Here is a 16,259-nt window from a genome sequence, read left to right as displayed (position 1 = left end):
ACGGGCAGCAGTACGAGACGGAGTGACGAAGTGGTGGGTTCTTGGTGGGGTTCAGCTTCATTAAAACCAAATACAGTGTGCGGCGTGTGGTGGCTTAACCTTAACCTACCAGCAATAACGGCGGAACGCCCGCCAGGGACGGAGATTGAAATAAATGGAGCATTTGAGCTGGTAACGGGATTTGCGGTCCGTGACTGATGGAAAAATCGATCCCGCTTCTAAAATAGCAGATGATTGATAGGACAGAATTGGTCCTCCGGTGCGGCACGTCATGCTCCTGTGACCAGAAAGCGCGCGCGCGCGTGTGTGTGTGTGCATGAAAGTGTCCAACCAGGCGGTGTTAGATTTGATTTATTTGAAGTTCGCACGGTACCAGCTTGATTGAATGTAACGAGTAGCCAATCACCATGACAACGTAAAGACAGTCAACCCCGAAGACGCGATTATTGAGACAGATAGATTGAGTTACAATTACTTTTATTACTTACTCAACCCAGTTACAAATTAAACCGGTACGTGCTGTGTGCTGAGTCACTGAGCTGCAAAAAGCTAGTTTGTTTGACCTTTAAATCTGGTAAAGATCTGGTCCACCTTTTACCGAAACTTTTTGATGATTGTGTAGTAGGAGAAGGCCGCCCGCAACACCTGTAATGAGGAACAAACCGGGTTTGTCGCTATTAATGACCACATTTCGCGTCGCGTTGTGCCAAAAATAGAGAAAGAGAGAGAGTGTCCCACCGTGTAGTAGGTCTGCAAGTTGAGCTCGTACAGCTTCAAGCCCGTCAGACGTACCGGGCGCTGCGCATTCATCAGGATGATGAGCATCCGGCGGCGGTACGAGGCACCGCACAGCTGCCACGGAGACTTCCAGAGCGCATCACCAACTTTCAGACCCTGCAACGGAATGCACGTACACACACACACACACACACACACACACACAAACAAACATAATCAAAAGCATAAATCAATCTTCCGGTGACAACCGTGCACGTCGCGGTTGCAGAAGCTACGTGCCACGCCAGCGAGACGCCACGTCACGCTTTACCTGGTTCTTCAGGATCTGGCCGAGGAAGCAGTACAGATAGAGTTCCGTCATCGTGAGCATAAAGTACTCGAGCACGTTAATTAACTTCATTGTCGACAAACTTTCCTGCAAATGCGTTTTCGTCATGACAAGTGCGAGAGAGAGAAAGAGACAGAGACAGAGAGAGAAAGCGCGCAGAGTCAACCATTTTGGTGTAACTTGGCCACGGTGGTTTTTGTAATTAAGCGGTCGATGTCACCACCGGACCATTACTCACCACGGTGGCCATGAAGGCGAGAAAGCAGAGCAGCAGCAGTATCTGGAACAGCTTCAGCAGCACGTAAGGATGGTAGCAGTCCTCGAGCCGCTCGCAGAACTCAAGCAACACCAGATGATGGCGAACGCAGTCATCGAGGGCAACCGTGAGTTCACTCGACAGTTCCGCTAGATAGTGCTGACCGTCCGGCAGGAGCTTTCTCGCTCGGCGTCTCTGAGTGTGGCGCAAGACCACCACGTCGGCCATCTTATCAAGATCCTCGAGGAACGCTTCCTGGAGGAAGTAGTCCCGTAGGTCGACGGAACAGTGATCCTGTGCATGGCGCAGTTCTGCCCCGTAGCCACCGTTCAGCAGCATGGCCGTGTGGCGCACATTGACCAGACTGCAGCTCAACATATCGAACTGATTGCAGGCGATGAAGACGTACACCATAAAGAGTGCTCCGGCTAGCCCAAACACCAGACTGACCTGCAGCTGACCGAGCACCTGGCACATGTAAGCCAGCTCGTACACCGGCGAACGCTGCACATCGACCGGATACCAGCAGGGAAACGGGAGCTGCCCGTTCTGTGATAGAATCGGATAGATGGCCCAGTGCATCGTGCCCAGGATGCAGAAGATCAACCACCAACCGAGACACCAGTTGGCGAAGCGATAGCAGGAGCTGATGGACAGATAGTAGATCCCCGGTGCCGACCGCTGGCGGAAATGACGATCCGAGTACTCACGTAGCTGCCGTACCTTGCGCTCGTACAGTCGCAGATATCCGTACAGGGCGGCCATGATCGAGTAGATGCTGGTGGTGATCAGGGCAAGGAACAGCTCATCGTAGCTCACCGGTACCGTCGTGACGCTGATGACGTGGAACGTTGCAATGTGCAGACAGATGCAGAGCCAAAACAGCAGATAAAGGGTGTCGAGTAGATGCGAAAGAAAGTAGCGACCACGTAGCTGTGCCGGTAGATACGGATTATAGTCCGTTGGCCAGACGGCCACGAACCGCAGGATGCGCTCAAGCATCCGGAAGTTCAACGTTATCGTGCGATCCTCTTCCGTGTTGCACTTGAGCATCGTTTCGTGTTACGCGTGAGGTCTTGTGCACCAGACAAACCGGCTGGTCCATCTCGGGGGTGAATCCTTTTATGTGAAACTACCCCCAGGACGAGGGACGTACCCAGAACGAGGGCCGTTTAATTATTTAAACACCGCTCCACTGTGCTGCGTTGGTGGCCACACTTTTTGGAGTTAATTATCAAATTAGGCATGAATGTTTAAGCAGCTCGTGGGCGCTCCTTTGCGGAGACGGACGATTCTCAAAGTTGGTCCCGGTGGTAAGACGATAAAGAATTCATGAAGGTACATTTTAAACAGAACGAGAACCGAGAGATCAGAAAGGTTAAATAGATAATTGCTCCCCGTTTATGTATGCTTAAGCTAGGGAGAGCGTTTTGTGGCAATTGAAAGACCGTTCACATGCTCCACGGGGTCAGGATTCTTTCGTATTCTTCGAAGAGAAGTACACACACACACACACGCGCGCGCGCGCACACACAAAACAATAGTTGTGGATTGTTCCTTTTAAACAAGAAAGTCTTTAATAGCAATACGCAATACAACAAACTGTAACAAAATTGACTCTTTTTTGCTTATATTAATGAGTAGTAAACAGGAAAAAATCTCAATTCTCGGTGGGCTCGAAGGGCAGCAGGAACGGCTGCGATTGACGGCCGGAACAGAACAATCGCCGCTACTTCTGCTGCGCTGCATCTAGCCCCCTGGTTGGGAGTTTGTCCCTTTTCAAGACAGTAGTTGCACGAGCATGAAAAAGGTCCGTTTGCTAAAGTCCCTGAAATCTTTAGACAGTTCTCCGGCAACGGCAACGAATCAGCGCGAACGTCTCGCCGAAAGCGATCGCGTTCGCACCTCCATTGCTGCCGCGGAGAACCAGAGGTTTCGAGGTTGAGAATCGGGATTTTCACTTTTTTTACTAAGGCTCTACACGCAAAAAAATGAAGAATGAGTATCGTGCGATAGTGAAGTGAGGATTCCGCTCCAGAGCCAGGGCGCTGGAGCCGGAGGAAATGGGGTGAAAGATGGGATTTTTTATGATGTTTTTTTTTTGGTTTGGAACACTGCCACCGGATACGATCGCAATCGATGATGCCGGGCGGACCTGTTCCAAATGAGATGCATGGGCGAGAGAATGGGAGAGGCCAGGGGAGATATTTGGCGTACCTCACCCTTGGCCGGGTCGGATCGATGGATCGGGGATGGATGATGATGGTTTTGGTTTGAGTTCGTGTTTTTGTTTTCGCGAACGCGTTGTTTAACCCAACGATCGACCTTAGTCGATGGTCAGCTGCCGGAAGGTACCGTCCATACCGAACAGCTCATCGGCAGTCTTGGGTGCACCCGGTCTGAGCGACTCGTTGGCCTTGGAGGCTTCCTGCTCCTTGAACCAACCGGAGTACTCGGCCATCTTGGCGCGCCACTGATCGTTCAGATCCTTCACCGAACCGGCATCACCGCCATACTCGCTCGGCAGCATCGCCTTCGGCACATACTTGTACAGATCCTCGATGTTGCTGTGGATGTGGATACGCTCCCGGATCTTCTCCTTCAGGAACGGCTTCACGAAGTTGACGATCGTGTCGACGATCGGCGACACGTTGATCACGTGCACCTCCTTCAGCTTAACCGGGTACGCCTCCTGCACGCAGATCAGGAACTTCTTCACCAGCGCTGGCGTGAACTTGGCGAAGTGCGTCGGCGTAGCAACGCTAGCGTCCAGCACGTACACATCACCGGCCACACCGACCGACTCTTCGGCCAATCGGATATCACCGATCATCAGCGTAGCCTTCATCGACTCGACGACATTCGGCGTAGCGATGTCCTTGTCGGTACCACGCAGCATCACCACACGGCATCCGTTCGGGGTCAGACCTGGCAGTGGTGGCATGTGACTGCAATGGAGACAGATGACGATAGCAGATTAGTAAACGAATCCCGTCGTCACACACAAACACAACTTACATAACGTTCAGAACCTCGGACATCTCGGCACGGCTGACGTCACGGTCGGTGAAGAACTCCGGTACGGCGTTACGCATGGTGTAGTACATGTCCAGCTTCTGCTTGACGCGCTCCAGGCTGAACTTGCAGCCACGCAGGAAGGTGCGCAGGCGGGCATCGTCCATGTCCTTGGGCAGATGCGGCTGCTTGCTGAGCCACTCGCGGATGATGCCAATGTCGCGCTCGATGTCGGCCGGGTTTGCCGGCTCGCGCAGCTCCTCCTTGATCTTGGCGCTCAGCTCTCCCGATGGCTGGATCAGAGACATCTAGATGTGGAAGAGAGTGTCGGAAAAAGGCAAATGGTTCAGGAAACTGAGCAACCGGTAACTGGATCTTAGTAAGCTGTGACCGGTTTGGACCGGCATCTCATTAGTAAGCCACGTGGCCACAACCAAGCATTATTATGTTGAGGTTGAAAGAAGTCGCACCCACACGAAGCACCATGGATTGTTCGTTTTATTTGCCTTGGCCTTGGCCAACAGTACGAGGTATTTGCGTTGTCCAGCGCTCGCTTCGTTGGCGCGTTCGTTGGAACCACTGGAGTCAATATTGATCCCAAATTGCATGCTGGCTGCCAGACAGACAGACGATGCCTGGCAGACGTTGCGGAAACAATTAGCTCATCACGCGATCCATCGCGAGTATCCAACCGGCTCGCCCTCTCTCTCTCTCTCTCGCTCCAGTTTGTTCGCCTTTTACGTCCGCCTGGAAACCATTAATTATGATGCTAGACAAACAGGAGAAAATGCTTCCCGCCGATGGACCGGACCGGGGTCTTCGGTGTCTTTGGCGTCTTCGGAGAAAGGGGGAAATTGAGCTCCGATGGTCCAATTAGGTGGCCTAGGCGGGCTAGGTAACAACATCAACAACGTAACCACTCCGAAGATGTTTGCTGCTGTGGCGCTTATCGTGCCTCGTGCCTAGTGTGTGTCTTCCGTTCGACGATGGCTAGCAACAACCAGCATAAGTCAGCCAGTGGCCAGGGAGCACCCTCCCCCCTCCCCCTCCCCTCCCTGCAGTGGTTTATGTTCATTCGAACGAAACGGCCGGTGGAGCAGCGGAACACAACAAGAGGCTCGGCCACAGCTGACTGGCTTTTAGCAGACCGGCAGGCAAGCATGCCTGGCTGGCAGACGGTGCGGTGGAGCAAAGACCGCAAGACCTTAATCAACACTGGCGCATCCAACGCAGCAAACCGCAGCAGCGCGGCGCCACACTCTTCGTGTTGCACTTTCCGCACTTATGCAATATCGGTACTGCACAGAGACCCGATATCCCTCGAGAGAGGGGAGGGCATTGCAGCAAACGTGTCCATTTGAAGTGAGTAAAGTGGAAGAAAAAGGCATGCAAAAGGCGAACAACACGAACAGACAAAACACACACACACTCCTCCTTGCTGGAATGGTGGAGCAACGCCCGTAATAACCGTAATGAGCCGAGGTCTGTTTCGGTGGCCAAGATGCTGCACGAGTGGCCCCTACGAGTGGTAGGAGCAGGAGAGGGAAGGGGGGCACAACTACCCCCCCAAAAACATCGCACCAAACCGTGAAATCAACAGTTGCGGTAATAGTGCACTGGTGGTGGTGTGGGGTTCACGCGCGGTTCCAGCTGAAGGAAGGATTGCGATTATTGCGGATGCCAAGTCACGCCAAATAGCTACAACAACAACAACCACATAAAGAGGCAACACAATTATGCATGTAACACTGGAAAGCCAGTGGTTTGCCGCTTCTTCTTCGGCTTCTTCGGCTTCTTCGACTTCTTCGGCTTCGGCGTCCTCTCGTTAGTCTCGTCTCTTGATCCGAGGTGTTGTTGTAGATGATGCTTTTGTACAGCTTAGCACTCGGGACGGAAAACCGAGCGACCGGCGCGCTTTGTGGCGTGAAAGCTCTACATCAAGCTGTGTGTGTGTGTGTGGGGCACAGGTGCTTGCGTGCTTCTTGCCTCACCACGCGCCACGATCATCATCTCGCGCGCGCCATCTGCAAAGTCATCAACGTCGTAAGTGGCTTCACACGCAATGATTCGTGGCGTGGCGATGGCGCTGGGCGCTGGGCGCTGGTGAAGGTTAACTTTGTTGTCGTTGGTCTGCAGGCCACCAATTAGCCATCAGCAGGCGAGGGGCGCTACTCCACGATAGAGATGTCATTCAAGCGTATCGTGATGCCGCGGTGGACGCCAACTCACGGCGCGCTCACCATGACAACCGCCGCGAGGTCATTCATTTTCTAATTTCGGCCAAGTAAATAGTAAACCGCAACGCACCGCTGGAGTGGATGGACGGACGGAGCAGGCAAGCGAGCGAGTGAGCGGGGATCATGGCAAGCTCAGCATCCCAGAATAGGCTGCGTGTGTGTCTGTGTGCGAGGGTAGCTGTCAAGCCCCAAAATGACGTTGACATTGACTTCACCACAGGGGTGAGAGGCAGGGTTAAGGGAGGTTCGTAAAGTAAACTGCCAAAAAAGCAGCCAAAAAAAAAAGACGAAGCGACCCGGTGGTCCATTTTGGGGATTTTTTTTTTATGCAAAACCATCCGACCGACTCCGGACCGGACCATGCCGACGACCGAACTGCGTTGCTGTAGTTGACAAATTTTCCACCACCAGCAGCACAAAAAAAAAGGGAAACCAAGGCTTCTACGAAGGAAAAACCATGGACCGTTTTGCCGAGCCGAGTGTGACCGAGTGTCCTTAAATTGGATTATTAAATCAATGTCAACAAGGTCCGGCAGGGTAGGCGCATTTCGCTCGCATTTAAATCGAGCACCCGAGACCACGACACGATTTCGACAGCGGCTCTAGCCGGGCCGAGCCGAGCAGTGCGTCAGCTGTTGGAAAGACAAATTGTTTGACCTCTCGGGGGTCCAGAGTCCGGGTTTTTTTTAGGGGGGGGGGGGGGGGGCCTTAATGATGATCCAACTCCAAGACCCAAGCGGGGGTGGGGGAGGCCATCACGTTGTCTCCATCTTGGGCAATCGGAGCAAGTCACTCACCGTCGTGATGACGCTACCCCAGGCCAGTCGGAGAAACTAAATTATCATTAATGCCGTAGTATTTCTCATCATTCGGCGCACAAATTACCCACCACCAGACCAGCTCTTGGAGTGTGTCGTTCGGTTCCGTCCGAAAACTTTCTGGTAAATAAACTGTGAAGCCGTGCCGGCCGTGCTGGTGATGGTGGTGGTGACCAGCAGCACAATAAAAACACAAACTAGCGCCATTGGTGACGCAAAGTTTTGCGACCTGGTCCGGGGACAAGCGGACGAATAATTCAAGAAAGATTTATCCGTCGACCGGCGGTGGTGCCGTTGTCGTCTTCGGCCATGGACTCGCACACTGTTGGCCAACCTTGCTGTTGTTTTTTTTTTATTACTCTTTCATAATCCGCTATGTTTAATGCGGATTGTTGGCTAATACTGGCCAAACACTGTCGACAGCTCAGCGACTTACAACTGTGCTCTCCCTAATTGGACTGCCCCTCGGTCGAGATTGTCTCCAGCCGTCCCAATGGCCGTTAATGGTGAAAGGTAACGCAACTTTAAATGAACAATTAAAGTTCCAATAAACGTAGCACCCACAGAATACAATGTACAACACCCTTCGATCCGTTCAATTATTCGTTCATTGCAACTACATCGTTCCATCGGCCATTACTAGTGAGCAATACAAAAAACCAGGAGGTTGGGTTCGAAGGAAAATAATAGCGCGAGGGGAGCCGTTTTTACTTCGCGCGTTCGCGCCCCGTTCTTCCGGGCTTTCTGGCTAACACAATTTACTTCTTAATTAACACTCGCGGGAGGAAGTGGTCCTCTGCGTTCTGCTTCTCCTTTTTTTTTTTACTCTTTTACTTGCTTCACTTTTAGTGCTCCACTTAGGCGAAGTGCTGCTATCACTGCACTTCAGCACCCCATTTGAGATCCATTAGATCGCGCTCCAAGCGGCAAGCCACGTTTAGCCGGCGGTTTGGTGGTTTGGTGGCGCGTACAAGAGCTTGGAATCATCTCGAGAACCGCCCAAGGCAGCAGCATGTGGCGGAAGCCACAAGCTAACCGAGTAAATTAGTGTGAAGCGAGCCGCACAGCAAGTGTGTGTGTGTGTGTGTGTGTGAAGAGAGTGCTCCTCCTTGGAGTCTGTGGCGTCCCTGGCCCTGGGCCCCGTAAACTATGATAAAGCGTTTCGGCAATTTGCTGATCCGGTAAAGTTTATCCCGGCAAAACCAAACCGACAGCCTATTTTCGCTCACAAGTTTTGCTTGCTTCTGGCAAGAACAGCCCGGGAAGGTATCTAATAAAACGTTACGGAACGGACATTCCGAAAAGGGGCAATAAATATTTAAAACCTATTTCATTTCCTTCGTTCCGACTGAACGATCTGGACCGTTGGATTCGGCTTCCCACGTCCCTTAAGGACACTCGATTCGTAACGAATTTGGTCCTGCATAAATCTTTGCTCACCATTTGGTCAATGAAGGGGTCGATGATTGGCGTATCGGTTGGCCGTTAAGCCCATCATCGGAAAGTTTTGACAAAATTCCGTCCCTTATCTCATGCTCCTGCACGCACGATGACCACGCCAGGGTGGAAAGCACATGTGTTTCCTTTTACCTTATCTGTAGAAACTTTAAGCGGTTGTTTTTGCCCGGAACTCCCTTTTCTAGTCGCTCTGCTGCGAGGAGAGGGCGAGAGGTAGTGTTTGTTCCGTGTTCCTGCTTTCCTCAAACCATTGAAACCACCGGCGCTCGATGGAAAACCACTTTCCGTAATAGAATGAGCAAAGAGTGAAGCAGCAAAAACCAAACTAGCTCCACTGTTGCTGGCTACTGTTGGGATTTCGCAATCACCTTACTGGCCGCCCTTTTTTTCTGCAGCAGCAGCAGCGGCTTACCACACGTAAACCTGACGTGGCGGCGTGTGGTTGCGGGATTGAAGCAGAAGTAGGACTCGGTGCTGCAAAGCCTCAACATCACTAACACGCTGCTCATAATGACGATGGAAGTGAAGAAAAGCGAGATGAAAAACGAAGAGGAAAGTAAACCAAAGCCAAGCCATCGTCGTCGTCGTGGCGGTCTGCATGCCCGGTATGCAAGTACTCCAGCCTCCAGTACAGCTGAGCAGAGAGTTATGCAACGCCGACTGACCGACCATCTGGCCTTGGCTGAAGAGAGACAGAGAGAGACTGTTCTCTGCTCTCACTCTTTCTAACGAACACCGGGTCATCCCTGTGGCACTGGCACTGGTATGTTGCCATTTAGGCCTCGAAAAGCATCAACGGAGACCCGTCGAAGTGCCTCGCTAGATAGCGAGCCAAGCGAAAGTCAATTTTGAAAAAAAAACGCCAATGGTCCTCCCCTTTTAGAAGCGAAGTCGATGTACGAAGCTCAGGATTGGCCCTGAGGCCAGCGCGCAACGTCATATTATATGGCGGTCAGTCGGACTCTTCAGAGTTAAGTACCCTCTTCATGACCCTATTTGCGACCCGCCGAACGCGAACATGAACACCGTATCCACATCAGTCATTGCTGCTAACGGGCTTTGCGAACGAATAAATAAAGCTGGCAGGCGTAAGTGTAGCCTGTGGCACGAACTGTGCTCGAATGGTTGGTTTGTGTGCAATGATGTATCCGTTCTCTCCGAATACCCCGTGGAAATGTCCATCGCGGTTGCCACCAAACTCGAAACTAGATCTAACCCATCCATCTTCAGCTTCAACATTTTCGAAGAATCTCTATCAGAGCTCAATTCTCGTGGCGACACCTTGGCACACACACCTTGGTCGCCAGGACCGAACTTTTCCTAACAGCACATTACCGGCACTTAACAGTTGGTTATTCATTTGGGAAAGGACTGGAAAGCGGAAGCTCCTGCAAAAGGGTCCTTTCTTCTCCTGCGTCTCGTCCTGGTCGTGGTCTTGCCGATGGTCAGCACCGAGCAGACCTTGAACCAGAGTAAGTACCTCGGTCGAGCCCCACAACAAACGGGGCGTTGTAAACAACTTCTTTTCCACCGGAAGCCCGGATCCGTTAGAATTTATGATAGTTTGTGCGTTGGCCGGTTCGGTTCGGTTACGTTACGCTTCGACCGTTCGACCACCGGTGTACCGGTATATCGATCCGCTGCTACCGTTACGGTTACGCGGCGGGCGATGTGTGCTGTCGAAGTCGGATACTGGGTGCCAGAGGGTGCGCCAAAACAGAAACTTTTGCCGCCATCTTTACACCTTCAACGGTGGCCACGAAGGGCAGACGAACTTTCCTGCCTCGTTGGCTGGTTGGAAACCGAGGGAAAAGATTTGCTGTTCGGTTTTGGGGCGGTGGTTTTGACAAGATTTATGACATGACCACAGGACTGAGGTAGCTTCTGCTGCTGCTGCTGCTGCTGCTGCTGCTGAGGCGTAAGTCATGCGGCAACAACGACGACGGTGGCCATAATTCACGGGTTTCGAGTGAATCGATAGCCGATCCCGAACCCCGGAACGTGATCCATTCCTCCTTGTTCGGAAGGTGTTCCATGGTCCGGAATGGCGACGGGGGTGGCCGCATGAACTCACGCAAAACCCATTTCGTTTGTGTTTCGATCGTGCGTGCGTCAAGGGGTGGGGGGAATGTGAAATGCAAAACCGGCCACCGATCGGCAATTAGCGGCACCATATGATGCTCTCGCTCGATTCGATGTCGGGCGCGTCACGCCACTCCATGTTTGGTGTCCTGCGAGATGCCACGAAGTGCGCTGGAATTAAAATTATAATTTCTACCGCTACCGACGACGCATTGGACGGAATCGATTGATCGATTGTTTAGAAAATTGACGGAATGCTAGCACTATATAACCGCTACTCACGACACGCCACACACCGAAATAACCACCGGTAGACCATTCCGCTTCCAGTTGGACAGATGCCAGCAGCCGAGAGACGCTGAGTTTGGTAATAATTTTGATTTTCAATTACATCCATCCCCAAACCAACCACCCAGACCAGTGGGTGGGAGCGATTTGGTGGAAAACAATTTACCGGACGGACCCCGGACGGCATACTATCCGCCGCGGGGGTCGTCATCATAAATATCGAAAGAAAAAGAAGAGAGCAACGGAAAAAAAATGCAAGCTCCAAAAACCGTTTCGAAACCGTTTCCTCGAAGCTCGACGGTTAATATCGGGATCTCTCATCCCCCTCCCTCTCCAAATGAGCGCCACCACCCCCTCTTTTCTCATCCCATTCGAACGGACCGAGATATCCGCGGTTGAACGCGCGGTGCGCTTCTTTCCGATTTTTCGAAACCCTCATCCCCGCCCAAAAACGAGGCCAATGGCCGTCGGTGTGGGGGGCCACCACCATCCCTCGCACCGCCCTCCCTCTCAATCCGGGGGAGAGGTGGAATTGGAAAATGCGCACGTTCGTTCCGACCGCTTCACTCGCTTCGTTCGATGCGCCACTGCTGCCACTGATGCTACTCAATTTTCCCTTCCGTCCATTAAATTTCCATCACGGTGAAAGGCATCTGGCATCGGGATGGAAAATGGTCTCGATCGCACTGTACGCACGTGTGTGTGTGTGTGTGTTTGTGTGTCTGCGCGGGCACGATCGTCTGCCACGATGGTCTTTTCGCGAAAGCTTCGCGAATCTTAAATTTTGCACCGCAACCAAGCCGCCATTGTTTCGGGGTCGGCCAACAATGCGATTAATCCGCCCGGGTACCATCTGGCCCGTCGGTCGGTCGGTGGCTTATCAACCTGGTACGGTAACGATGATCTCGTTTTGCTCGTCTACTCCCCGGGGCCAATTTTGCAGACCATCGGCCGCAGCGTCAGCGATTGATTCCGATTCCTATGCTCGATATTGGTGTAAGTAGGCTATGGAAGCGACTCTAAATGCGAAAGAGTGTGTGCGTCGCTACCCAACACACACACAGCCTACATGGATCGCGCAGTACGATTAGTTCCAGCTCTAGCTACGGGCGAGGGGGTTATGCTGCTATGTTATGTTACGGACGGCCCCATTCCCTGGTGTTTGCGGAGTTATTGCTGCCCACGATTAGTAACCGCGAGCTGCGGCGGAGATTATGATTAGCGAATGAGTAGGGGAGCAATGTAAGAAAGCGATAATATGTTGGCGTGGAGTGAGTTATGCACTGAGGATGGCGGATACGGCGGACCCGACCCGATCGGCGATGTTAGAATGCCCCCTCACCCCACCCCGCGTGGCCCTGTGACATCATGGCACGAACGGTTGGTGGCGCTTGCGGTTGGTGTTAGCATCCGAGGCGACGGGTTACGTGCGGACAACAACATGATGCGGTAGCGAACAGGAAGTCCTTCAGCCAGCCAACCACCAACAGAGAAGGGTTCGAACGTACCTTCCACTTCAGGTCGGTGGTGGAGAAATTGGTCTCCTTATGCACGGTCGGTGGCATCGTGTGGACGTGTTTGACGTTCTGTTTCTTTTTTTTTTGCTGTTTTTTCTGGGGTTTGTGGAGCAACAAGATTTGGTTTGATTCTGGACCCCCATCGGCCGGTCGGAAGAGAAGAGAACCGTCGATTAGAGGAGAAAGTAGAAGAAGAAAGTAAGGATATGAAATAGATTGAAAGAGCGAGAAGTAGATGGAAAAACACGATAGATCGAGCTGGAAATGAGTGTCAAGAGAGACAATAGATGGGAGGTTGAAAGGATGAAAAGGAAGTCTTTCTAGAAAGAAAACACAAAACTAATATCCTAACGAGGGTTGTCTTTTGGGAATCGAAAATCCCAAAAAGATTCTCCATTCACACTTCAGCAACTTCAATAAAGTAAAGGCAACAGCTAGCTGCAGCTTTCACGGAAACTGGTATCGCAAAAAACAAATGCCATCAACTTGCACAATGCATCCGTTGGCGAGAAATCAGCTCATCGCGTACCGTGGATCCACCGACCTCGAATGGCCAGAGAGTTTTCCGTCACGACCAGCAAAATCGAGCGAAGACCAGGAAAGCTCGATGCGATGCTGCGCGAAACACCAAACACACCGGTGCGCGCTTTCCGTGAAAGGCATCTGTGGGGCTCAATAATCCCCTAGCGTCTACTTTCACAAACCAGCGCGTTCCCATACACTCTGGTCTGGCCACCGATGTCGATGTCGATCCCAAGATCTGCCGATCAGGCGATCGGCGCGAGGGCACACTTGCACACACTTGGAGGTAACTACTGCAACGGAGGCGACAACTAACTGTGTTGCCCAACACTACCTCGCGGCCCTTTCCTTATGCCCGGTAGTAGCAGCAACACGTTGCGTTGCATAATGTTCCTTCCATAGTTCTGACGAACGAATTGGGAGTGCAACGCCAAGAGCCGCGGTCTCAAGAAGTGCGCCGGGGAGTGTCGCAATGCTGCAATGATGCTAACCGGTTGCATGCCAACCCCGATGAGATGAGGGGCTACACTGGCGGGGCATCTTGTGGACATTGGAATAGAAACGGAGACAGAGAGACAGAGGGAAGGGGAACTACCGATGGATTGTGCAACGCGAAAACTTTGTCTCTCTGTTTGTCACTTGCACTTTGGTTTGGTTGGTACGTTGCACTCTGGTAACCGATTCACTCGTGATCCCTGCTGGTGTGCTGCCTCTAATATACCTTGGTGTTTGGTGGATTCGCGACGACGGCTACGAGATCACTCTTTGGTTTCGACGGCGGCTGCTGTTTTGGTGTTTCCTGCACTGGATCTCTGTGCGGGGACTGATCGTTCACTTGGTGGGGATGTTGGAGTTTTGGTGTGCTGCTGCTGCTGCTGCTGCTGCTGCTGCTCTGCTGTGCACTGTTGGACCACTGGAACCGAACTGAACGATGCTGTCCGGTGTACCGGGAGGTAATATTTAAAGAACTGCCGCACACCATCAAACCGATACGCGCTACGGTACACCAATCCACGCACACACCGGACACTCTGGAGAGGGGATGAAAGCACTGCACTGCCTCTGCACAGCTCTGAAGCGTTGATCGCGCCACGCGCTAGCTAGTGGGGAAGGGTGGGGGTCTGAGGCGAATTTCTCCACCAGAAGAGACGGGGAGAGGGGTTCGGAAAAGGGGGGAGTTGAGGTGCGATGCGCGAAAAATTCATCAAAGACGCAACGAAGCAAACTCGCATACCGCGCGAAAAGCTTCTTTGCGCTTCGAGAGGGTTGTGAGTCATCATGTCTGCTGCTGCTGCTGTTGATGATGATCGTGATGATCGTGATGATCGTGATGATGGTTGTAGCCACGCAGACACGCAGCGCGGGCATTAGTAGAAGGAAGTAACTCCCGAATGCATAATGCTCGCTTGCAACGCACGCTATCACTTTGTGGTCAGCTTCAGGCACACACCTGGCAGGGACGGGGGGGGGGGGGGGGGGTAGCATACCGCAGAAGGTGCGTGCGCACCTACACACACACGCGCACACACACTGGCAGCAAACATGGCGGCATAACTTAGTCCAACTAGGAGGACTCCCGGGACAGGTGGCGCCACATTCGGTGTTTGGGTTTGTTGTATCTACACGCAAAGCCGCTGCCAGGCATAAGGCTCATGGCCTCCTATGTTCCTATGGCCTGCTCTGTTTCTGTTGCTGTTTGTCGCGTGCCTGTAAACCACCTCACGCCCCACCCGGGGGTAGGTAGAGAGACGGCTGCCCAAAAGGATGTTTCCAAACCGCCAAACCCGCTACATAAGCTACATCTACATCGGAATGGCGTGATGGCAGCCACGCCAACAACCACGCGCCCGATTGCGGCATCCACAACCGATGCCAGTGCCGGCGCTGACCGCGGGAGTGGCCTCCGGTAGGGCCATTTTCCATTTCAGCTGCAAACCTTTAACGCAAATGCTACGAATGCTACGATTGTAATGTCCTGGCTGGCTTGCATATCGATCGTTGGCTAATGAGAGGGGAGGTCACTTAGCGGAGGGCCAGCGGTTGGACGCAATGGCCACCGTCAGTGGCCTTGGGCGTAGTGCATTGAGCGATCGAACCGATCTTTAGTTCATGCGTTCCTTTGTTGAGGTTATGTTGGTGTTTGGTTGGTTTGTTTGATGCCGATTTCGAAAGCGAAGCCCTTCATTGCGGAGTTACGCGATGGTTTGGGCGATTGGCGGCCGGGGGGAAATTGGATCTTCAAATCAATCTCTTTTGTTGCCGATGAGGTGTATGCCTTTTTGACCTTTTGAACACCACTAGGTGTTTTATGATTTTCAACTCTCATTCGTGTGTGTTCTTATGTCGTGTACTAATATATTGCTGAACACTAAAGCATTTAAATAGTTTCCTAACATAAACACTTTGTACACTTAATCGAATTCGAAACAACTTGTGCCTTAATCGCTTTTTTCTGTTCCAGTACGAATGCAATAACATAAGGAAAATTCTCAAGTCGAGTCGAGGTAATCAACGAGAATATGCTGGCTCTATATTCATGTTCGCTTTCCATACAAAAAGTAAATAAAAAAAAGTTGTAAAATTATCACCAACCCACCCCAGTATAGTGCTACAACAGCGACAACCGCATCCATATCCAAGCATGGTCGTTTGGAAGCGCGAAAAACTTTGACCATTTCCCGTCGGTTGACGCTTCGGTGGCGCGGCTCCGGGTGGTATGGTTGATGCAACGGTACGAACGAAAGGACAACGGAAAACTCCCTGGCCAACGTGGCCTGGAGTAGCGGCACCGTTGCGGCAAAGTGCAAGCAGACGACGGGACCGGCACGGCACGGCACGGCACGGCACGAACCACGGCGAGTGATAATAATTTGATAGAAATTTAATTGTCTTCGTCACGAGCTTTCCATTCGAAATGGCGCTGCGCACACGAGTTGGAGTGATTTTTCCTTCCCACTCGCCCTCTGTATCTGTCTTTCTCTCTTTCTCTTTATTTCTCTC

The 16,259-nt window shown here is 52.1% G+C and overlaps 2 protein-coding genes across 3 annotated transcripts; both read right to left on the bottom strand.

The window, feature by feature from the left end:
• Window positions 1-594: 594 nt before the first annotated feature.
• On the bottom strand, window positions 595-2,375 carry LOC125959154 (odorant receptor 83a). Its single transcript, XM_049691963.1, has 4 exons — window positions 1,305-2,375; window positions 1,049-1,153; window positions 739-894; window positions 595-645 (listed from the first exon to the last, which is right to left on the bottom strand). Exons 1-4 carry the CDS (start codon window positions 2,373-2,375, stop codon window positions 595-597), a joined length of 1,383 nt encoding a protein of 460 aa, XP_049547920.1.
• Window positions 2,376-2,909: 534 nt separating this feature from the next.
• LOC125949541 (alpha-tocopherol transfer protein-like) lies at window positions 2,910-14,136 on the bottom strand. Of its 2 annotated transcripts, none has more exons than XM_049676671.1 (3): window positions 13,981-14,136; window positions 4,341-4,645; window positions 2,910-4,270 (listed from the first exon to the last, which is right to left on the bottom strand). In XM_049676671.1, exons 2-3 carry the CDS (start codon window positions 4,643-4,645, stop codon window positions 3,649-3,651), a joined length of 927 nt encoding a protein of 308 aa, XP_049532628.1. In that variant the 5' UTR covers window positions 13,981-14,136; the 3' UTR covers window positions 2,910-3,648. The 2 variants fall into 2 exon arrangements, with proteins under 2 accessions (XP_049532628.1, XP_049532627.1); XM_049676670.1 differs by lacking the exon at window positions 13,981-14,136 and adding an exon at window positions 12,729-12,817.
• Between the last annotated feature and the right edge of the window lie 2,123 nt (window positions 14,137-16,259).

Source organism: Anopheles darlingi, chromosome 2 (assembly GCF_943734745.1).
Source record: "Anopheles darlingi chromosome 2, idAnoDarlMG_H_01, whole genome shotgun sequence".
Classification (NCBI taxonomy): domain Eukaryota; kingdom Metazoa; phylum Arthropoda; class Insecta; order Diptera; family Culicidae; genus Anopheles; species Anopheles darlingi.
Note: the sequence above shows the minus strand (reverse complement) of the source record. Positions and strands in the feature narration are given on the sequence as shown.